Raw genomic sequence first — 24082 nt, 5'->3', positions numbered from 1 at the left:
CTTGGAAAATCGTGCATGTTTACTTTTTTAGTGGATTTAAAATGGGTTTCCTTAGTTCAAGAGAAGTATTTCTGTAAAATGTGATTCTTATTGACATTCACTAAAAAATAACAGAACATACTACTTTTAGACAGGCATTGTTCTGTGTAAACTTAACTTCAAAATCGAAACAGTTAAATGTGTTTTGGCATAGCGCACCTGGAGCTGTTCTGATGTTTATCAATTCAAAGAAGATCGATCAGATGACTTAAGAGGAACAGGACTTCATTATCTAAAAATTATATACAACGGCCCTCAACTTAATAGACCTTTCCACTGGCTTCAATTGTGCAACCTGCCATAGGACCAGACCAAAAACATACAATCAATTGTAGGTAGTGGGATAATAGTGAATGTGAAAGAATGAGCCTTGTGATGGCAGAAGTTATAAACATGGATATTTACTATACCTTTGAGATCCCATCTTGCGATTTGTGGTTCCTCGAAAAATACCACATTACTAGGAACCCTAAAATGTATTCCAACTGGAGGATAAGTTGAAAGATCGTTTTCTTTCTCTTCTTTGAAATCACTGGTGCTTACTGTATTTGGAGGATATTGATAGTGCTGCAAACCTTCTACTAACTGAAAATACAATGGACATTTTTAAATAATTAGTACCAGTCTCTATGAGCCAGAGTATACCATTACTAAACAGAAGTCATGCACCTTTAAAATGGACTATAGCTATTTTTTTAATCTTACTCATGACACTGCATAAACTTTAAATTATATGGTACATAAAAACACTCAGTCACATTGTAATCTGTGCCTACATATTGTAAGGAAATATTGATGGATAATGAAACTAAACATTTTAAACAAATCACTAGTAGTAATGTAGTATTTGGTTAAGAAAATAGGGCAAAAAATAAAACTAGATTGAGTTGAATATGTTATTTAGACAGCAACCAAGATTTTAGTTTTTGAGCAAATTTATAACATTTCTGTAATATAATCATAAACAAGCTTTAGAGTAAAGCCACAAATTGCTGAAAATACTAAGATAAGCGATTTGTGTTAATATGCCATTAAACATTGTGACCGGCAAGGCTTGTAGTGTTTGGCTGGGGATAGTGGGAATTTCAATTAGGACATAAACCTTTTTGTAAAAGTGAGAGGTATGAGGGTCTGGTATTGGTTGTTGATCCTGAACTGCAGAGTGCAGTCCCCAGAGTAACACACCATTGGCTTAATCCCATACATAGACCAACATGTGGTAGGAGGTAAAACTTTACTTAACTGCCATTCAGATAGTCATTCAGCAATTTCTCAGTGAGAGGATCCACCCAGATATTCTAATCAGACCCCAGCAATTTTAAATCAGGCAAGCATCTAGTGCTCCATTATAAGATGTGAAAAGATCTTACATTTTATGACCTATGAAAACCACAAGTTTTCAAAATTAGTGGACTCTGTCAGTTCTGACTCACCCTATGAAATGTTCCCCCCCACCCAAAATGCTACATAAGTCAGTCCGATCAATATTTAATATACTAAATCTCCCTTTTCATTCTGGTATGGAAAGAAACCAAAGTAAACCCCTTTCTAAAAAAGCCTTATCTGGATCCTATGCTCCCTTTCAGCTACAGACCTATCTCATTACTCCCATTGCTTGCCAAAATCAGAGGGAAATGTCTAGCCGGATGGCTAACCGCACACTTGGGAAATCATAGTCTTCTAGATATGGGCCAGTTTGCCGTTATACCTGGAATGGGGGACAGAAATTGCACTAGTCTCAGTTCTCAATATCCTCAGATTAAATACAGATGAGGGCATTCCTGCAGGAATTTTGTTCCTAGATCTTTAAACCACATTTGACATGATCTCATTCAATTACTTTGGTTAAGTGTGTGTCATGTGTTGGGCTGAGAGGTTGTGCTCTGAGTTGGTTCAACTCTTCTCTGCAGGATCACATTCAGGTTTTGAAACTTTGCTCGTTCAGATCTAAAAGGAGACAAGTTCATTTCATGGTCACATGGGGATACCCCTTGTCTCCATTTCGATTTAATATCTACATTTAACCTTTGAAACATCTGGTACACTCATTTGGACAGGTGTATGTGTCTTATGTAGATGGCACGTAACTCCTGTTCAGTTTTGGTGAACTTCTAAATGAACTTTAGAATACCATTAAGGCTTTTCTAATAGCTGTCCAATGTTGGATGAGTGCTAAGAAATTGAAAATTAAAGGAGACATGAAGTAAATTGTGATTGGTAACCCAGGCTCACCTCGGACCGCAGGTCTGTGGTCTTGATGCATGGGTCCCCTACCCCAATGCCTTTGGACATAGAAATCGAATTTTAAACTGAACAAGAAATTATCCAATTATAAAAAAACGAATGTAAACACTTTTTATTATATAAATGATCATACCTTTAATATGTTCATGTACTGGGTCATGCTTCATGGGTACAGAGCTCAGCAAAGAGAATTTATCTCTTTAATGTACACTTAAAACTGACTTGTAAATGTATCATGACAAGCAATTCATAAGGAAGTCACTTTTAAGTACCTTGTATGTAGGTAGTATTTATTTAGAGCAAACCTAGCTAAAAGGCGAGTTGAGTGCTGTACAGGGTAAAAGGATACAGTTAATGGGTGCCTGGAATGGAAATTGAGTTCTTAGAGTGGAGGTGAAGTGTTACTACATCACGTTGTGTTTTTAAAGAGGTGTCTTCAGCAGTTTCCTAACTTTGAGCAGGGTTGGAAACAGACAGGTAATTCCAGATAAAGGATGTGTAAAAAGCTAAGGCTTGTTGACTTGTTTTGTTAATTGTTTTACTTCTTCATCCCTGGTCTTATAGTGGCCTCGCTGTGTTTTAAAAGGAAACGAGTCCCACAGACATCCAGTGGTGAAGACACACTATAGTCCTATGTCTTTAATATCCAAAAGCACCAAGGGAGTTGCACTGCTAGCCTGAAGAATTTGAAATCAAATTTAGCACACATTCAAAATACACAATCAAGTTAATAAATCTGGATTTTCCACAATCTAAAATGAAGATCTAAAGAGTCTTATGGTGATATTACATAGGTCATTCCTCTTGAAAATGGATTGCTTGAATAAACTCCTTTTAATAAGCACATATTTTACACGGAACCTCAGGATTTATTTGTGTTTTAAAAGGAAACTAGTCCCACAGACATCCAGTGGTGAAGACACACTATAGTCCTATGTCTGTAATATCCAAAAGCACCAAGGGAGTTGCACTGCTAGCCTGAAGAATTTTGAAACCAAATTTAGCACATATTCGAAATACACAATCAAGTTAATAAATCTGGATTTTCCACAATCTAAAATGAAGATCTGAAGAGTATTATGGTGATATTACATAGGTCATTTCTCTTGAAAATGGATTGCTTGAATAAACCATTGTTACTAATTTCGGGTTCCAAACTGTCAGACAAAGGTATTTACCAAAGCATTTCTTTAGGCTACAAAACTTACCTCTAACATTGTCCATCCATTAACATGTTTAGCTTGAGGTGGGAGCTTCAGTACATGGAGATAATACAACCCACCAAGGGGTGTGAACTGGCGCAAATCAACCACACCTTCTTCGATGGCTTCATCTTCATTCCCTCTGACCTCAGACTCTGGTGCTGTGTAATCCATTCCTGGTGTTGGTTCATTAACTAAGCATTAATAAAGTACAGCTGATTACTAAACAAATAAAGAATAATATTTTCTTTATCTTAAAGATTGTTTTAGATTATCAAGGTTCTAGATCTCTTGGAAGAATCCATACATCATAATTCATCATAATCAATCAGTTAATTTCAGACAATGATAATCCTTAAAAGCACATACAAAGGTCATCAAAATATATACATTTTACATAAATGTGAGTGAATCTACAGGGGCACCGCACTAATATAAGATCTAAATACACTTACAAAATGGTTGACAATTCTTGGCAGTACTGTGTGATATAATGCAATATAAAAGGGCATATTTGTTCCTGAAGGGTGATACCTCCTTCCTGTGCCCTACACCAAAGATTTCCCATTAGAAATACAAATACTTGCTCCAAAATGCATCATTACACGAAAGACACTACACATCACTAAAGACAAATAGGAAAATGATATAGGAATAACAAGTAAAACAGCACGTTAATGGCACTATCCAGGTCCTCAACATTTATTTAGTGCACCATCTCCTTGTAGTACTGTAAGACAAAGACAGAAGGTATTTGCATCTCATGGCTGTTAATACATTAAAGGGGCCCACCAGGTATTTTCTCTTAAATTTACAAGAGTTAGTAAGCAAGCCATAGAGAGAACCCAACTCCTACATTTCTGGTGCAAAGTTTTTATGATGAGGCGTGGCCAAAGCAGCCAACATGGCAGATGCCTCTTAGTGACACTCCATGGACCTTCTCCACCATCCCATCTAGTCTGAAGCCCTGGTCACCAAGGCACCACTCCAGCCCTAGCCTATACTCCTTTGGCATCGGCCTGATCAGGCAGAGACGGATTGCGCCCTGTTGGGACCCCTGAGTTGGCGCAGTTTGCCATGGGCCTTGCTACAATTTTTCTAAATGGTGCCCAACTGCAGACACTAAAGGGAGCATTTGGCTGTCCTCCCGCCTGAGATGGGCACAGCTACGGTGGCAGAGGATGACCAATGGGGCAAAGCAGTGATGCCAAGTGAAGCGCTGCTGAGTCAGGAGGGTTCCTCCTGAGTGACTTCACTCCACTCAACTGGGCATGCCTAAAGGCATGGCTGAAGGTCGGATGGCAACTGACCGCGAACAATGCATGGTATCAGAGGTATAACCTGGGCTCCCCCCCCAGCTCCCTCCGTAGACCCTACTTACTGAGCTGCCATGGGAAATCAGGGGGACCAGATGCGAAGGGAGAGCCCAAGAGACCTATGGCCCTGGATGTGGCAAGGTCTTTTCTCCGCCATTGTTTTACTCAGGGCCTCTATGGATGGCGCATACATGCAGACCTGAGAGGCACTTTGCCCCAAATGCACTAGACTGTTGCATTTCGACCTGCAGGCAGTGAGTAGGGGCCTCCCACCTCCCGGTTGAGCACCTGGCCCACCTGGTGGGCTCTCACCCTAGCTACTCATGATGGATCTTTGAGGACCTAGAGGTAAGCAGGCCAGGGACATGATACTGGTGATCCCCCTCTGATCAGGTGGAATGTTGTATGGCTGGACACGTAGATACCTCTGGGGTGGCTACATGTGGGACTAAAACAGAACCAAGGTAATCTTCCCCATGTCATTCCGCTATGAGCCCCCCATCTTTCTAGCCGTTAAAAATGTAAATCCAGTATTTGTAAAGCGCACAGCTACCTGTAGGCATCCCGGCGCTGGGGGCCGGCTGGAAGATTAAATGAGCTATTGCCCAGAGTCACATGATGCTGGGCTGACCTGCCACTGGTGCCGGGGATCAAACTGTGAGCCCCAGCATCCGGTGTCAGTCACCCTGGCCACAGCGCCACACCTCTTCCCATTGACCTTCACCCTGGCTGCTTGTGCTGCCCGTCCCCACTCTGGGCAAGCAGGCCTGGTGCCTAGATCATCGACGCCACCATCAGAATGACTGACTATACAGAACTGTGAAGTCCGGCTCTACCACATTTTAACAATCTTTCGACCCTTGAGACATTGAGTGGCTCAGAGCCCCACTTCACAGGGTATAATGGGGAAGGACAAGGCCCAACGATGGGAGGTCAATACAAAATTAACATATTCACGACAAGCCCCTCAGACTCCAATAGGCAGCCGATGGTTGGCGAACACACCCTGTTGCCCTCTACTGCTGCGGATGCAACCTAAATACTACAAGTCAACCAGGCCTCACAGGAAGCCTTTGAGTCAAAATGTTGTGACTTTGGTTTTGACGTTGCTCTCCTTTGTCAAGATCTCTGCAGTGCGGTTGGGAGGGTTACATAGGTAGAGAGTAGTGTGTCCACCCTTGAAGTTAATTCAACAACTCACAAGACCACGGTGAATATGTTGCTCTCAACTGTTTGCACCCTAAAGGCAAGAACTGAAGATGCTAAAAATCGCTCCAGTTGGAACATTCGGGGTTTGTGGGCTTCCCCAAGGGAGTGGAGACCCCTCAACCACAGACTTTTATTGAAGACTGGATTAAGTCATGGGTTTCAGAATAGGCTCTGTTGCCTCGGTTTGTGGTTGAATGGATGTACCGAGCCCTGATACAATGTCTCCCTCCGCCCCTGGAGTACCACAATGCCCTGTCAGTGCCAGGATATTTACCTTTTTGACTGGGACGCCATTCTTTGAGCTTATAGCCATGGCAAGCTTCATTTTCTATCGTCTCACATCATGGTCTTCTGGTACTATAACCAATCGACGCAAAAACAATGCAAGCTCTATGATGCCCTGTGAACCGAAGGCGGTCCCTACCTTGAGTACCCCGATGCTTCCCCCAAGGTCCCGAGACTCCCGGACCGAGCCAACGGCGTCCCTGGCAACCCGGACACCATTGTTTTCTTCCTCATTGCAGGACCCAATCCAGAAGGACCGGAAACCGGAAGGATTCCCGAGTGACCCCGGAAGTCCCTCCCTCTACCCAGCGACGGACGAAAGAAAAGGAGGAAACGACGGCGGCGGTGTGTGCAGAGAGTTCGACTCGTGGCAGAAGACGGACGGCGGCACCCCTGTAGAGCGGAACGAAGAAGGAGAAGACGACAAGGTCTGGACGGAGGACTGGTGGAGTCCTGTGGAGGACGCTGGAGAGCGGCCGTAGCTCGAGGGAGAGCAACGACGGGACCATGTGAGTAACAAACCCCTCCTGTGTAATTAGAGTGTGAATAATCCTAGTGTAAACTGCCCCCACAACCCCTTCTAGGACTCACGGAGCACTGTAAATAGAAGAAAGCCACCCTGACCACTGTAAATTAGCATAAAGCACTTCTTCACGATCTGGCACCTGTATGATACGCCTTGCACTGACTCTATCCTCCGACACCCTCCTCTTCTACCCGACCGTATACTCCTCTCCCCACCTCCCTCACTGTCCGCTTTTTCTTACGCACTCCCGGTGACGGCATTAGGTACTCGTACCGCTGGGAACGGTCAGACTAATGGTCCTTTTTCTATCTCTCCTTGCACGCCTCCGAGGAACCACCATCCGTGGAAGGAGCCGGAGTGCCCTGGTGGACGACGCCCCCTCTACATCCACCCGTGACATCAACCACATCCAGGAGCCATCTGTGGGACCTGCACCTAAGGACCTTCTGTGTCGGAGACACCACTCCCAGACTCTTGTCTACCCTTGACTTTGTGCACAACCCAATAAACAGACATAGCCCACTATATACGGCCTCCACGCCTGTTTTTCCGGCCCGCACTCGCCCCACGACAACAGTTGGTGTCAGAAGTGGGATTGTCCGGAAGCATGGAGGCCGCAGTACAGAAGCTCGCAGAGACCCAGGAACAACTGGGGAAAATGATGGAACAATTCCTCAAAACCGCCGAAGATGACCGAGGCCAGTTGCATGACGTATTGAAGGGTCAGGGGGCGGCCCAGGACCAAGCTATGGGAAAGCTCACCGACGTACTAGGCCAGCAAAGACCGGTCACTTCCCTCCCCTCCGTGGTCCTTCAAAAATACGTCTCGGGAGAGGACCCGGACTTCTTTTTTACAAATTTCGAGCGGCTGGCCCAAGCTGCTGCCTGGCCCCCTGATCGATGGGGACATTATCTAAGACCCCTACTGACCGGTGAATTACAAGCAGCCTATCAACAGGCCAACGTACAGGGCCAAACCCCTTATGCCGATATAAAAACTTGTATCCTGGAACGGCTTGGTATAGATGATGAGACTTACAGGGTGAGACTCCGCCAAGCCAAAGACGGGCCACAGGAAACACCAAGGGCTCTCTCTTTTCGCATCCGGGACCTGACTGATCGTCCTGCCTCCTCCACGAAAGAAGAAATCCTCTCTAAAATATATTTGGAACAATTCCTTGCTTCCCTGCATCCCTCAACTCAAAAATGGGTTCGCCAACACGTCCGTCTCACCCTTGAGAGTGCGGTTGAAATCGCCAGCGCTTACAGCCGCGCCCAAGACTTTCAGAGGCCCAAAGAAGATCATACACATCGTTCTCAGCCCCACACCGGGATCCGAACACCGAGACCTCCACTACCCAAGAAGCCAGAACTACCCCCTTTGTTCCCATACCCGGTTGTACCGCGGGCACCCCCACCCGGTCCCCAGTGCTATCACTGTGGAGGATATGGACACATTGCACGAGTGTGTCCCCAGAAAGACGAACCAATGGAGGTGGGTCTCGCCAGGAATTACGTATGCCTCCCCACAGATCCTAGCCCTCCTAGATTTCATTGCCCAGTACGGATTGAGGGACACCCTGTTCTAGCCCTTGCTGATACAGGCTGCAGACAAAGTGTACTCCGTCCACAAGAGCTCCCAAACCCTGTGGGACCAGTGACCGGTACGGTAGCCATCCAGTGTGTACATTGAGACACAAAACTGTACCCCACCGCCAGGGTTCGTGTTCAACACCCGACTGATCAGGGTACTACGCTCACCGTTGGCCTCATTCCGTCCCTCCCGGAGCAAGTGATACTGGGCAGTGATTACCCTGGACTACCTCGTCTTCTCCATGAGACCACTGATTCCCTGGAAAAATGGTGGTGGGATGCCTCATTTCCACACGACCAACTAAGTCAAGAGGCTTCGGGCAAACCATACAAATCGAAAACCCAAAAGAAGAAAGAGAAAAGGAACCATGCCATTGTCCTTCCCGTCAGAGTGGAAGAACACCCCTGGGAAACCGACAGGGAGTTCCGAGCCGCCCAACAGGAGGATCCTGTCCTCCAAGATGCCTGGAGTCGTGATCTCGACCACGAAGACCCTTTACAAGTAGGTCCCTATTTCTTTAGTAAGAACGGCCTTTTGTACAGGAAGGGAGGGGCACAACAACCACCCCAGCTGCTGATCCCGGGACCCTTCCGAGACAAGGTGTTGTTTCTCGCCCATAGCCATCTGCTGGGAGGCCACTTTAGCGACGAGAAGACAGTACAGGCTATTTTGGAGAAATTCTATTGGCCAGGGGTCTACCAGCAAATAAAACTGTACTGCCGTACCTGCCCGCTGTGCCAAAAGAATAGTAGGTATCGAGCCCCGAGAGCGCCCTTACAGCCTCTACCCCTGATCGATATACCCTTCAGTAGAGTAGGGATAGACATTATAGGCCCCCTGTTGCCCTCCAGAACCGGTTGTCAATACGCTTTAGTACTGGTCGATTACGCCACCCGCTTCCCTGAAGCAGTACCCCTAAGACAACCTACAACTCAGAACATTGCTAAAGCCTTGATCTCGATTTTCTCTAGGGTAGGCTTCCCTAGAGAAATTTTGACTGACCAGGGGACCCCCTTCGTGTCGACCTTGATGAGGCAGGTATGTTCACGACTCGGTATTAAGCAGATAAGGACCTCCGCTTACCACCCCCAGACAGATTGGTTGGTGGAGCGCTACAACGCCACTCTAAAGACTACCCTAAAAAACTGTTGGACCTTGAGAGCAGAAGGTGGGAGGAGATGCTACCCCTGGCTCTGTTTGAGATCCGCTGCAAGGTTCAGAGCAGCACTGGATATTCGCCCTATGAGCTCCTATATGGGCGACCCCCACGAACCCTGTTGGATATGGCTAAAGAAGCCTGGGAGGCCGAACCCGACCAGACCAGACCGCTCACTGAGTACGTAGAAAACCTCAAGACACATTTGGGACAAATACGGGATATAGTCAGGCAGAATATGACGACTGCACAAGCCAATCAGAAGCACCAGTACGATAAAGGCACCAAACCCCGGTCTTTTGCCCCAGGCGACCTGGTCCTTCTCTTAATCCCATCCTCGGATCACAAACTACTGGGACAATGGCAGGGCCCGTTTACTGTCCTGCGACAAGTAACACCGGTCACCTATGAGGTGGAAACAGACCCTAACAGACATATCACCCAGATTTACCATGTGAATCTGCTAAAGGCCTGGGTCGGTCCTCTCCCTGTACTAACAGGTACCAATCCCGAACTAGCTTTGTCTTATGAGGTCTGCATTGATCCGGATCTCCCCGAAAACCAAAGACAGGATCTACGGACATCCTTACGCTCGTTACAAAAGATCTTCTCTACCTACCCGGGTCGCACCTCGGTAATCGAACATGCCATCATAACCGAGCCCGGAAAAACGGTACGTCAACAACCCTATCAGGTTCCGGAAGCGCGTAGAGCCGTCATTCAAGAAGAGATAGTACAGATGATGCGCCTTCCGGTCATCGAACCATCCGTCAGTAGCTGGAATTCACCCATTGTACTGGTCCCTAAGCCGGACGGTTCGATCAGATTCTGTATCGACTTTCGAGAGGTAAATAAAATCTCCTCCTTTGATACGTACCCCCTCCCTCGTGTCGACGAGATGATCGAACGAATAGGAAAGGCAAAATACATCAGTACCCTGGACCTCTGTAAGGGGTACTGGCAGATCCCATTGAGGGAAGAAGATAAGAAGAAAACAGCCTTTTCTACTCCCGACGGACTATATCAATTCACAATGATGCCCTTCGGCCTTCATGGCGCTCCCGCTACTTTTCAAAGAGCCATGAACCTCGTCCTGCAACCGCATTCCCGGTATGCAGGAGCATATTTGGATGATATAATCATCTACAGCGATGACTGGCGGCAACACCTACATCACCTACATAAAGTCATCTCATCCCTGGGTTCTTATGGGTTCAGCATTAACCCAGCAAAAACCACCCTTGCGGCTCAAACCGTGAAGTACCTGGGTTATCTGTTAGGTGAGGGAGTAATCCGACCCCAGAACAATAAAATCACAGCCATCCAAGCAATCCCCTTTCCAAGAACAAGAAAAGAGCTACGTGCATTCCTCGGTCTCTTGGGATACTACAGGAGATTTATCCCTGACTTTTCCCAAACGGCTGCCCCACTAACCGATCTTTTGAAAAAATCGACAAAGGCCGAAGAGGCGCTGAAACACCCTGACTCGCGTATGTTAAAAGCCTTCCATCATTTTCATTTTCATTTTCAACATTCCTTGCTGTCGGATCCTGTCCTTATCAGTCCGGATAATACCCGGCCGTTCATCCTCCAGACTGATGCGTCTGATCAAGGTTCGGGGGCTGTTCTGTCCCAACCCGACCACAATGGAGACGAACGACCCATCCTGTTTCTAAGCCGCAAATTGTTTCCAAGGGAGATGAACTACGCGGTCGTAGAAAAAGAGGCACTGGCCATTAAATGGGCAATAGAAAGCCTCCGCTACTATCTAGATGGACGGGAATTCATCCTGTAAACCGACCACGCCCCCTTGGAATGGATGGCCCCCAACAAAGGACATAATGACCGGGTGTTACGTTGGTTCTTGTCCCTCCAACCCTATAGGTTCAAGACATTGCACAGGAAAGGCGTTGAACAGGGTAACGCCGACTACCTATCAAGATACCCTCCCCCTACAGGAAGGACAGCTAGGGAAAGGGGATGTGAACCAAAGGCGGTCCCTACCTTGAGTACCCCGATGCTTCCCCCAAGGTCCCGAGACTCCCGGACCGAGCCAACGGCGTTCCTGGCAACCCGGACACCATTGTTTTCTTCCTCATTGCAGGACCCAATCCGGGAGGACCGGAAACCGGAAGGATTCCAAAGTGACCCCGGAAGTCCCTCCCTCTACCCAGCGGCGGACAAAAGAAAAGGAGGAAACAACGGCGGCGGTGTGTGCAGAGAGTTCGACTCGTGGCAGAAGACGGACGGCGGCACCCCTGTAGAGCGGAACGAAGAAGGAGAAGACAACGAGGTCTGGACGGAGGACTGGTGGAGTCCTGTGGAGGACGCTGGAGAGCGGCCGTAGCTCGAGGGAGAGCTACGACGGGACCATGTGAGTAACAAACCCCTCCTGTGTACTTAGAGTGTGAATAATCCTAGTGTAAACTGCCCCCACAACCCCTTCTAGGACTCACGGAGCACTGTATATAGAAGAAAGCCACCCTGACCACTGTAAATTAGCGTAAAGCACTTCTTCACGATCTGCCACCTCTATGATACGCCTTGCACTGACTCTATCCTCCGACACCCTCCTCTTCTTCCCGACCGTATACTCCCCTCCCCACCTCCCTCACTGTCCGCTTTTTCTTACGCACTCCCGGTGACGGCATTAGGTACTCGTACCGTTGGGAACGGTCAGACTAACGGTCCTTTTTCTATGTCTCCTTGCACGCCTCCGAGGAACCACCATCCGTGGAAGGAGCCGGAGTGCCCTGGTGGACGACGCTCCCTCTACATCCACCCGTGACATCAACCACATCCAGGAGCCATCTGTGGGACCTGCACCTAAGGACCTTCTGTGTCGGAGACACCACTCCCAGACTCTTGTCTACCCTTGACTTTGTGCACAACCCAATAAACAGACATAGCCCACTATATACGGCCTCCACGCCTGTTTTTCCGGCCCGCACTCGCCCCACGACAACATGTGCTTAAGCAGAAGATCAGGGCAATGTCACTTCAATATATGCTGCTCTCCTCCACACGGCTGAGGGTCATTCATGGGTCTCACTGCCACTTCTTTGATTCTGAGGCGGTCTGGGAATGGGAAACCAAACAACAGACCCTTCAACCCTATGTGCCCCTGGACGGCATTGTCCAGATGAGTCCTGGCTCACCCCGCTGAGCTCTCAACCGATCCCAGACCAGAGAAAGTCCTAAATCCAAAGGAACGTGGGGATGGCACATCAGGTGATTGCCAAGCGTTGTGTGAAAGTTACTCAGATGCAACCTTTGAGTCAGTGGTAGATGTTGATAGACCTGTTTGACAATCCTTGCCTTGAAGCAAGAGACGCATGGAGGAACAATTTGGCATTTGCTAGCGCTGCTTAAAAAACGTATTTTCCACCGGCTGCCCCTCCATTAAGGCAGAGGAGCGTCGCCCTCGCCACCACCCTCAAATAAAAATCATAATAAAACACGTTTTAAACCCGTTTTATTATCGCTTTATTTTAATCCTCTGGACCTGCCCCCTGGATGAGTCTTGGAGGCGGGTCCAGGGGACGATACTGCTGGTGTGGGAGAGGTAGTGCCCTACTTTCACTGCACAGGAGGGTTTTTGCAGACCGTCTCAAGTTGGCAAACCCTCATGCGCAGTTAAGCTCTCTCCAGCCCCAGGTGCATTTCTGGGGCTGGAGAGAGCAGGACCAGGCTCCCAGTCTGCCTGGGAGCGCGTAGGCAGTGCTCAGGCCAATCCTGGTGCTGTATTCATACAGCATCAGGATTGGCCGCAGGATTGGCCGCAGGATCTGGGAGCCTGTGCCCAGAAAAAGGAAGAGCGCAACGCAGCAGGCGACGGCGGCATTGGCTGTGTTTAGGAACGTTTTGTTTTTATTCCTTTGTCCCAAAAACCCTCTCCCCTCCCCACCTCTCTCCTTTCGTGCCCCCACCACTTTGGCAGGGGATCGGACCCAACTGCTATTCTCTTTAATGATTAGGAAGGGCCAATATAATTAAACAGAAGGTTTGGCTCAGTGCAAAGTGGCTGTCACCCGAATACAGTCCTGAAGCACATAATGTTTATAACCAATCCTCGGTTGCTGAATGGTAGAGGGATTACTTATGTTTGTGAAATCCCAGAGTACCAAAATACTGTACTATTACTAAAAATGCTCTTCCAGATGTCTAAATATATTGTCCAGGATATCATCAAATAACTTTGTCCTAGTTTTTGTTATCTTGAAAGGGTAATACATCTTTAATGGTGTTCCCTCTTGGAATGCACTCATATCCCCAGGTCTCCATTTATAGAGACTGAAAATGAAAGTTTCTATAGTGTTTTCCAATATGTCATATTTTGGGGGCGAAAATTGAGTCAAATTACACTATATAAAGTTGGCATATTATTTCCCAATATTACTTTCTTAATGTTAAAACAAACTAGAAATGCTTGGGTCAGTGCTTCTGCATCATATTGGTGTATTCGATCTAGCCTTCATTTATAACCACCTCCATTCCTTAGCCTAGGCATTCTACTTGAGGATTTTAGGTTTCGCCTGCACAGGTCTTGCGCTGTGCTTTGTAATCAATTGTTAATATATATCTTAAAAGGAGCTTACTCCTGCCCCTAGCTTTTCATTGGTTTCTGTACTTGCCACTTATTTTCCCTCCCTTTCTGTTTGCTATAGCATGTTTTTTCTTTGTGTTTGCTCTTATCAGTTTCCCACTGTCTAAGTACTGTTTTAATCCACTTTTGAAGCAAAACTCTTTTTTTGATGTACATAGCAGGCAGCTCTCAACACGTCCCCAGCCCAGTCTCCTACAGAACTGCATGTTGCACACACAATTGCATGTGCCCTGCAGCAGCAGCACCGGATGCGTGAAAGGGGTGATATTTTTGGGTATTAAGCATTTGACATAGACTGGACTCCTAATTTCAGGTAAATATTCATGTGTTTAACCAGAGGTTTTGCCCGCACAGGCTATGTAGAAAATTGACAGCGATCAGTGTTAGCATTTAGCTGAAGCAATCTTGTTTTCAGCAGCCATTTTGTCTGCCATGTGCTCACCATGTGCTTTTTCCTGCTTCTCTGTCGTTTACCCTTGTGCTCTGCTTAGAGGACTAGCTATACTTAGACTCTGCCACTATGCATATGCGCAGAGGAATCTGTAACTGTTCATACACTTGCTTTAGTCTGTAACTGTCAGGTTGATTTTACCGATGTCAGCAACTGCTAGCTCCTCCCTTACTGTTGACTGTGCATTTCTGTATGACCATTTATGTATGTAACTCTCCTATGTGTGCTTGTACCGCCTTCTTTTGAGCTCCTGTGTGGGTATAAAAGACCCATGGTTCTTCTACTTCTTGTACTACTTCATACACTACGGAAGGGTGTTGTGTGAATGTAGTTCCACCCCATGAGGTTTAATAAATCTTTCCTTTAACCTTTCAGTTTCCGTGCCAACTTCTATTTACTTGTCTGAGGACTTGCGTGCAGAGAAGAGCGAACCCCTAGCACTGGTAGGCCTGGCTGAGGCCCACCTGTACAGCTCCACCACATACTTTTTGAACTCCCCCCTTCCCCGTAACTTCCTACTGTTGCTCCCCCCTGTTCTTTTGCCTTTCCTTTCTCCTACACTGCCTGTTGTTTCTTAATCCCTTCCCCACTCTGTTTTTACATAGCTTAAAGAAAAAAACACTATGACACAGTCAACACTGGTCACATCATAGAGCTTTGTTATTTTTTCTTGTTTTATTGTCTGGCTGGTCCATTGAATCACTTATGTCGCTGCATAATATTTTGAGTACGGAGATACCTACGTGATTAGTGCACAGAGTTTACTATATACAGGAGTGGCTGAGTGATGTAATGACAAAAGAAATGATGATCCGAAGCTCAGATAAGGGCAATCTTCTTCCTGGGCTTCACATGGTAAGATGCGGCTCAGGCGAGGGGTTGGACTAGTCTGGAGGTCTGGGTGGGTATCACCCGCTGCGGCCTTGTAGAAATATCTATCTGCTGGCACGCTGAGGATTTTATTGCATTTCCAGACCTCTTAGGTTTTATTAATTATGCAAAGTTTGATCCCTCTTCGGCTGATTCAGACATATGTGGAACAGTTGAGGACTAACTTCATGGCCACTGATTCTGGCCTGGTGCCTCATTCTTTCAACCTCTGATTCACCCTCCTCAGCCCAAACTTGGGCGCAATACTCTCTACTTCCTCTCCAATAGTTTTAGTGGTGCTCAGAAAGTGTGCTGCAGTCTTGTTGCTCCATATGCCCAGGTATGAATGGGCAGCCCCAGTGCCTGACGGCCTTGCCCCCCATACAGCCTCAGGGCTCCTCAAATCACACCCCCAGCAGCATAGTTGCTCTAGGGCCCTCCGAGCACTATACAGACCCACCCAGGCTCAGTCTTCCTCTCAATTTTTTGCAGCCCCCCCATGGTCTATTGACTCCCTTCCAGCCTCAGCTTTTCTCAGACGAGCCATTCTTTTTCCTCTAGGATTTTCCGAGCCACTCTGCTGGTCTCCCCTGCAACCCAAATTCCCCTGCCACACCCAGTTGTCCCGTAGCTTTGTGCTCTGTTGCCCCTCAACCCCCTGCTGCCTCAGAGCCCCTCTGCAGCCCGGATATCCCGCGCAGCTGCCCGGAGCCCCCTGCAGGTACGTCAAGTATGTTATACAGCTCTTCATTGCCGTCAGGGAAATGCTACATTTGTGAGGTGCCACATTGGAACTCTTCTTTCAACTTCTTTTTACACTGCTCCCTGCAGTTTTATTTTGTATTTAAGTGCTACTTCGAATTCCTTTGAGAGTTTGTTTAGGCGCAGCCTTTTACTCTGCATGCTGCTTATTATTGTGTGATATCTCTGAAACACTACCAATTAATTGTTACAATTTACATAATGGTGCAACAAGGGGATTGGTCTTCATCTTGCCACTACCTATGAATTGCTTCAAGTTTGCATCTAGTGGTCCATCCTCAGATCTAAGCTTAACTTGTTAGATCGCAGTGCATGTCCTGTTTTCCCCATTACATTGTGGTACCTGTAGTTTTGCTTCTCTAGTAGAAAACATTTTTTTTCCCTCCTGAGGCGGAAGCCGGGAGGTTCTCTCCTATCACTTTACCTGTGTGTGTCTTAAACCTGCTTTTAAACTTGTTACCACCGCCGTATTTAGCTCCATTAACAGAGTGTTTTAGGGCCTCTTGATCTGTGGGACCTTTCCACTTGATTAAAAGGCGGTTTCCTGGCATTTACCTCCAACGCTCCTTCCCGCTGCCTGGGCCCGCTCTCAGCTGAGTACTGACGCTGAGAGCATGGTCCAGGGGAGTTGAAGCACAGACAGCGGCCATCTTGGGTGGGAGCAAGCTCTCTGCTGTGCTCTAGCTTCTATAAAAGGGGATGCTTTGCTGTCTGCGCCCGTGTAAGCTGTGCATTTTTTTTCTCCCTCCTGAGGCGGAAGCCGGGAGGTTCTCTCCTATCACTTTACCTGTGTGTTTTAAACCTGCTTTTAAACTTGTTACCACTGCCGTATTTCGCTCGATTAACAGAGCGTTTTAGGGCCACTTGATCTGTGGGACCTTTCCGCTTGATTAAAAGGCGGTTTCCTGGCATTTACCTCCGATGCTCCTTCCCGCTGCCTGGGCCCGCTCTCAGCTGAGTACTGACGCTGAGAGCGTGGTCCCGGGGAGTTGAAGCACAGACAGCAGCCATCTTGGGTGGGAGTAAGCGCTCTGCTGCGCTCTAGCTTCTATAAAAAGGGCTTCTTTGCTGTCTGCGCCCATGTAAGCTGTGCATTTTTTTCTCCCTCCTGAGGCTGAACCCGGGAGGTTCTCTCCTATCACTTTACCTGTGTGTTTTAAACCTGCTTTTAAACTTGTTACCACCGCCGTATTTTGCTCGATTAACAGAGCGTTTTAGGGCCTCTTGACCTGTGGGACCTTTCCGCTTGATTAAAAGGCGGTTTCCTGGCATTTACCTCCGACACTCCTTCCCGCTGCCTGGGCCCGCTCTCAGCTGAGTACTGACCCTGAGAGCGTGGTCCCGGGGAGTTGAAACACAGACAGCGGCCATCTTGGGAGGGAGCAAGCGCTCTGCTGCGCTCTAGCTTCTATAAAAGGGGCTTCTTTGCTGTCTGCGCCCGTGTAAGCTGTGCATTTTTTTCTCCCTCCTGAGGCTGAACCCGGGAGGTTCTCTCCTATCACTTTACCTGTGTGTTTTAAACCTGCTTTTAAACTTGTTACCACCGCCACATTTCGCTCGATTAACAGAGCGTTTTAGGGCCTCTTGATCTGTGGGACCTTTCCGCTTGATTAAAAGGCGGTTTCCTGGCATTTACCTCTGACGCTCTTTCCCGCTGCCTGGGCCCGCTCTCAGCTGAGTACTGACGCTGAGAGCGTGGTCCCGGGGAGTTGAAGCACAGACAGCAGCCATCTTGGGTGGGAGTAAGCGCTCTGCTGCGCTCTAGCTTCTATAAAAGGCGATAGTCGTTCTCCGAGTAGCAGACGCGTCTTGCGGATGCGCCGGACTAACGCCGGAGTCACGCCAGAGTCCAGCCCGTCTGCGCCCGTCAGCGTCCCGGAGGCTCCCGGTGCGACAGGTCAGGCTGTTCTATCTGTGATATCCACTTCAGCTGCCCTCATGATTCGATATACGTCAGCGGAGCTTCGGTCCCTGCAAAAGTTTGCATGTTCCTGTCATAAAGTCTTCCCGGGTCAATTTAGGGGTAAGAGGCGTTGTCCAGGCTGCGGATGGTCGCCAGGCAATGCCCCGGTCACTATCTCTGACAGGGAGGCAGACCGCGTGAAGCATCTCTGTCTGCTCTTAAACACTCGATCATTGAGCAGACATGCTTTGGATATTTAGGATCTCCTGGTCACGGAAAAGCCTCTATGCTTGATGCTGACAGAGACGAAGTTAGGGGAGTATTATAATCCCGATATTGCTACAGCAATTCCTCCTGATTATAATACCTTCAGGCAAGATAGACTGAAGGAGAGGGTCGGAGGGGTGGCACTGGTGGTGAATGATTGCGCCACTTGTTCCATTATTCCCATGGATACCATCACAGGCTGTGAATCCCTTGCCTTTTCTTTAGCAATATCACCCCATCAGTCTTTTAAAGGGCTTCTTGTTTATAGGCTCCCGGGATCGGTAGGCCCCTTCTTTGAAGATCTCCAGTCGGTAGTCTCCGCACTGGTATTGAGATCTGAGCAGTGTGTGCTGGCCGGGGACTTCAATTTCCATATGGAGGATAGTTTGGACCCAGACACAATTACAATGCTTGATGTCACGGCTCCTCTAGGCCTCTCTCCCTATCTTTCTGGTTCAACGCATGAAAAAGGCCATACCCTGGATCAGGTCTTTTCCACTACTTCTATAGAAATGCTGACTCCTCTGCCGGTGCTCTGGTCGGATCACAGGCTGGTCAAATTTCATGTGTTTGGGACTATAAAACCATCCAGTACCGCCTCTCAGCAGCCATGTCAAGCACCCAGGGCATACCACCGGGTGACCCCGGACATGCTGGCACAGGCATGTTTGGATCATCCCTGCCCTATGACAGGAGAACTAGAAAGGGATTTAGAGTCTTTGCAAGCTTGGCTAACGAAGAGGCTGGACGATCTTGCCCCTGTGACTGCCCCCCGTAAAACAGCTAAACGGGTTTCTGCCCCTTGGTTTACTGAAGCACTGGCGGCTTCACGACGGCAGTGCAAGGTGGCAGAGAGGGCCTGGAGCTCACAGTATGATTCCACGGCCAAGCTTGCCTATAGGACTTCTGTTAAAGCCTACCATTGTGACATCCTCCTTGAAAAAAAAAGGTTACTTTGCAAAAAGGATTGAGACTGCCTCTAACTCGAGCAAAGAGATCTTCACTGTTGTGAGGGAATTTACGGCTCCACGTACTACTGCGACCCAGGCAGCTCATGGGTAAGCGCCCTTGCCAATTTTTTTACTACGAAGATTAAATTGATCCAGGATTCTTCCCCCTGAGGGTGGCTGGATTATCTCCCAGCACCATGGGTGGATCAAATTTAACAGCCTGTTCGGAGCCCGTTCTGGCGGACTTCCCGCCACTCTCTGTTTCCTCGTCTCTGGAACTGATGGCCAAACTTAAATCTGCATCGCCCCTTGACCCGTGCCCCGCCAAATTTCTAGCGAAAGTGGCAGAAGTCATTAATCCTTTGGTGAACCCCATTCTTAATCTCTCCTTGAGTGAGGGGGTGGTTCCGCAGGCCTGGAAGCAGGCAATGATCATTCCTCTACTCAAGAAGCCCGGCTTAGACCCTGAGGCTTTTTCCAACTACAGGCCCATCTCTCTCCTGCCCGCTTTTGCTAAGATCTTGGAGAAGCATGTACATACCGTGCTCTCCAGCTTTTTAGAATCCTACAATTTGCTGCACTCCACCCAATCCCGCTTCCGTACCAACTTAAGCACCGAAACGGCGCTTTTGGAAGTGTCGGAGGCAATCAAGGAGGTTCTGGATTCAGGAGGCAAAGCTATGCTTGTGATGCTTGATTTGTCGGTGGCCTTCGACACCGTCCCCCATGAGGGTCTCCTCGTCAGACTTCATGAGATAGGTCTGAGGGGGACGGTGCTCAGCTGGTTTAGATCTTTTTTGGCTGGCCGCCGACAAACGGTCTGGGCCCCCCATTGCTCTGCCATCATGCCACCACTTGGAGTCGGAGTCCCGCAGGGCTCAGTATTGAGCCCAACTCTTTTTAACATCTTCATGACCCCACTGGCGGCACTGGTGGAGACGTTTGGGGCCCAGATCGTTTCCTATGCCGATGATACCCAGCTCCTCTTTACGTGTGAGAAAGGAGCAGATTTTGATGGAGAGAGTATTCGTGGGTGCATTGAGGCTGTTTTTAACTGGTTCCAGTTCAACAGCCTCAAGTGCAACTCGGATAAATCTGAGGTACTCTTCTTCGTCTGCCGGTCGGACCCTGACTGGCAGGAGTGGTGGCCTGCCAACATGTTTCCACCAGCAGGATCTTCCCAGTTAGCCAAGAATCTGGGGATCAAGATCGACAATGGTCTGACGCTGAGATCACAGATCTTGGGCCTTACAGGAACATGTTTTGGCCTCGTGAAGATGCTCCGCAAGTTTCTGCCATTGCTTCCGGAAGATCATAGGAAGATTACGGTCCAGGCCTTAATTGGCTCGAGATTGGACTACTCCAACGTCCTTTATCTCGGCCTGCCGGAGTATCTCTTGCAACGGCTGCAGGTGGTCCAGAACTCGGCAGCACGGGCCATTTTTGGCCTCCACAGGCGAGTCAGAACTTCCGGCCTCCTGCAGTCACTTCATTGGCTGCCTGTCCGGAAGCGGATAGTTTTTAAGGCCTTGACCTTGGCCCACAAGGCTCTTCATGCCACATGGGGCGAAATATCTCCAGAAGAGGCTAGCCTTCTATCGCCCGACCTGTTCCCTCAGATCTGAGTCACTTTTCCTGGCCGTGGTCCCTTGAGTAAAAAAGGCACGCATTGGGGGCCGGTCTTTCAGGCTGTTGGCGCCACCGTTTTGGAACACTCTGCCTGTGGCACTGCGGAGTATTTCCAATCGGTTGACCTTTAGGAAGGGCCTTAAAACCTGGCTCTATGATCTTTAGATACTCTCTTTTTTTCTGATCTACGTTTCCGATTATTTGTTGTGTTGTGTTTTCTACTACATGTTTACATTAAAGCGCCGGGACACTCCTAGGAGTAGCCGTGCGCTATATAAGATTTTTGTAACATAACATAACATAACATAACACAAAGAACTAAAGAGATATAAGCTAATTAGGTCTGACAAGGGGCAACATGAGATCTATGCTCTCCTATGTGAAAGAATTGTGTCATCCCTCACATTAATTTATCTCCTTGTGTTTCAGTTCCCTGGCTACCAAAACGAGAGGAGTGAGAAACATTTTGAATTATTTGCCTGCCACAAGTCAGCTTATTAATACTAACCCCAATCAGGACTACACACATTCATTCTTGGTGCTATTGGCACTATCCACTCTGCTCAGTGCCCTTTCTACTTTGCTCCAAAAACTGAAGAGTTATGGGAATGGCCTATTTACTGGGAACAAAGAGGAAGCTGTCCTGCCAGCCCTTTCCATTGGAGCTCAATAAGTGCAAAACTGATTAAATTGTTCTCATCAAGGTCAGCCCTCTCCTTCACAACAGGCATTGCGCACCCATTGGAGAAGTACTGAGACCAACTGACTCATGTCAAGTCAACATATTTATTCTAGGGATTTAATAAAGCCAACATGTCAACTTGGGGTCATTAAAGAGTGCTGCTGGGATAGGCAGAAGAGAACCGTTTGGTAGACTCCGATGGGGTGTGAGCTGTGAAACCACTGTGAAGTATTCCCATATCACTATCCAGCTTGTGCTGAATGGTGACTGGCTTTCCCACCTCACTGTGCTTTATTAGAAGGATTACAATTTATGATTTTCAAGTAACAAAGGGATCTCTATCTTAAAAGCAGTAACCCATTTACATTAAATAAAATCTGTCATCTGGTTTTTATGTAATGTACTCTGCAGGAGACATTTTAACCCTCTAAGCTACTACTCATTTTCCAGAGGCAAGTCCGAGCAGCTCCAGCATTGTTGCTTATATTTAGTTTTCCCTCTACAGTGATGTAGGATTTTCATGGTTCTTTGTGCTCTACCTTTAGCATTTTTACAATGTAAGCATCTTGTTGGTTGTGCTCTGGCAGCTTGCACTCTCGTACCAGTGTAGCCCATGTGAAATAAGATTACGGAAGCAAGACTTGGGGTTGCATGATGTATGTGTAAATAGAAGAGAAAAGAGAAGAGTTTCTGTCCATCATTGATAACTTACACGGAAATTAAAATATCCATTTCTGCCAAACTTTTCAATGTCTACCATGACACATTAGCTCTTTCGTCTCGTAAGGCTTCAGCAGATGAGAGATAGAATGAAATCATTAAAAACTAATCCTAGACCTATGCAGTATGAAGCCCTTGAGGAATGGGAACATGAGGCACATAAACGAGAGAGAGACAGGAATGGAATAAAATACAGGAATATAATATTGAGGTATTCTGAGGCTAGATGGGATGAACAAATGAAGAGATGGAGGAGAGATGTAAATACAGATGGATTATATCCGGTAATAGTTGCTGAGGATCAGACTGGAGGCAAATATAAAGAGAAAAAGAAAAACACAGAGTCTTCAGAATTAGAAACAGACTTGAATGACATAGATGATGAGCTAATGGATGAAATATTAATGAAAAGAACTCCATCATATCAGTAGAGATCAGTAGAGACAATTCCAAGTGGACCACTAATTGAAATACAAGACGCTCAGGTTCCACAAGTTCCGCAAACTTCTCAAACTTCACAAGTTACACAAACTCCAGTAGCTTCAAAAGTTTCATCAGGTACTTGAGTGCTGCAAGAAAGTGAGGTTGATTTGTAAAATAAAGCAAGAGAAGAATTAACTCAAAGAATTATTCAAATGAGTCTGAATTCAGAAGCATTATCGATACCAGTAAGAATTGGTCCTATAGTTCCATTGTATAGTGAGAGTCAAAATATATTGAGATTACATGCATTGACAATTCCTGTGAATAATGCCAAGAACGTTAGTGGATTAGAACAAGTTGAGATGAATGCTTCATTGACTGATCTTCCAGTTAGTGAGAATGTGACTTAAACACCCAAAAGAATTGTACAGATGGATCATAGGAGAATAGTGCAGAATGTTAAGGTGCAACTCCAATGTCAGAGAGTTCAGTGGGTCCTTCGTCAGAAGAGTTAGATGATTGAATTAGAGGAATGGCAAATAATAAGTCCCAAACAGGTATAGATGTAGGTAGATTGAGAGTTGATTTGGAAGCAATAATTATTGGTACAATAAGTACAGAGAGGTTGAGTAAGTACGGTGATGAAGGGTTGTTGTTTTTGTGTAAGAATATTACATGGAAAGCAACAAATTTGCATGAAAGGTTTGCAGATGCGGCACAAGATTATAGAGTAGACAGAGAAGTCTAAGGTTTTACAGAAAACATATAGACTGGATTTTACTGATAAGGATTTGGAGGGTTTGAATACTTCTGGCAAATGATTGCAAATTAAAGAATTAATGAATACCTTGAAGAAATGGGGTGATTTAGAATACTGGAAAGGTAGATAGGCGAAAAAGAAGGAAGAAATGCTGGCAAATAAAAATGCGTCTTTGTTTCCATTAAGAGAAACAGCACAGGCTGAAATGGTGTGTCCGGTGAGAGAAGTTCCAAGTGGTGGATATGTTCACGTTTCTTGGACAAGACAGGATATATTATCCTTTACGAATGGTTTTCCCTGGTTTAGGAAGAAACCTGTTGAGTGGTACAAACACGTGGAAAGGTTTGTGAAGGTTCCAAAGGTTTTGTCAAAAGATTTAGATGGTTTGTTTGAGATTGTAGTTCCAGCTAATTTGTGGGCTAAGTGTTAAATTACTGATGATTGGCCTAAAGAAGAATATCCTAGAAAAGTAAAAACATGAGCACCAT

The 24082-nt window shown here is 46.9% G+C and overlaps 1 protein-coding gene and 1 pseudogene across 1 annotated transcript in view; one reads left to right on the top strand and one right to left on the bottom strand.

Annotated features, from left to right (window-relative positions):
• Nucleotides 1-24082, bottom strand: part of DNAI7 (dynein axonemal intermediate chain 7) — a 562546-nt gene that overhangs the window by 234367 nt on the left and 304097 nt on the right. Inside the window, exons 10-11 of the mRNA XM_086920321.1 lie at nucleotides 3492-3679; nucleotides 450-624 (exon numbers count right to left, since the gene is read on the bottom strand). Coding sequence (XP_086776447.1) covers nucleotides 450-624; nucleotides 3492-3679 — 363 coding nt within the window. The remainder of the gene's footprint in view (nucleotides 1-449; nucleotides 625-3491; nucleotides 3680-24082) is intronic.
• LOC147751562 (uncharacterized) lies at nucleotides 7429-9227 on the top strand (annotated as a pseudogene).

The sequence above is a fragment of the Lissotriton vulgaris genome, chromosome 1_1 (genome assembly GCF_964263255.1).
Source record: "Lissotriton vulgaris chromosome 1_1, aLisVul1.2, whole genome shotgun sequence".
NCBI classification, from domain to species: domain Eukaryota; kingdom Metazoa; phylum Chordata; class Amphibia; order Caudata; family Salamandridae; genus Lissotriton; species Lissotriton vulgaris.
This window is presented reverse-complemented; position numbering and strand designations above follow the sequence as displayed.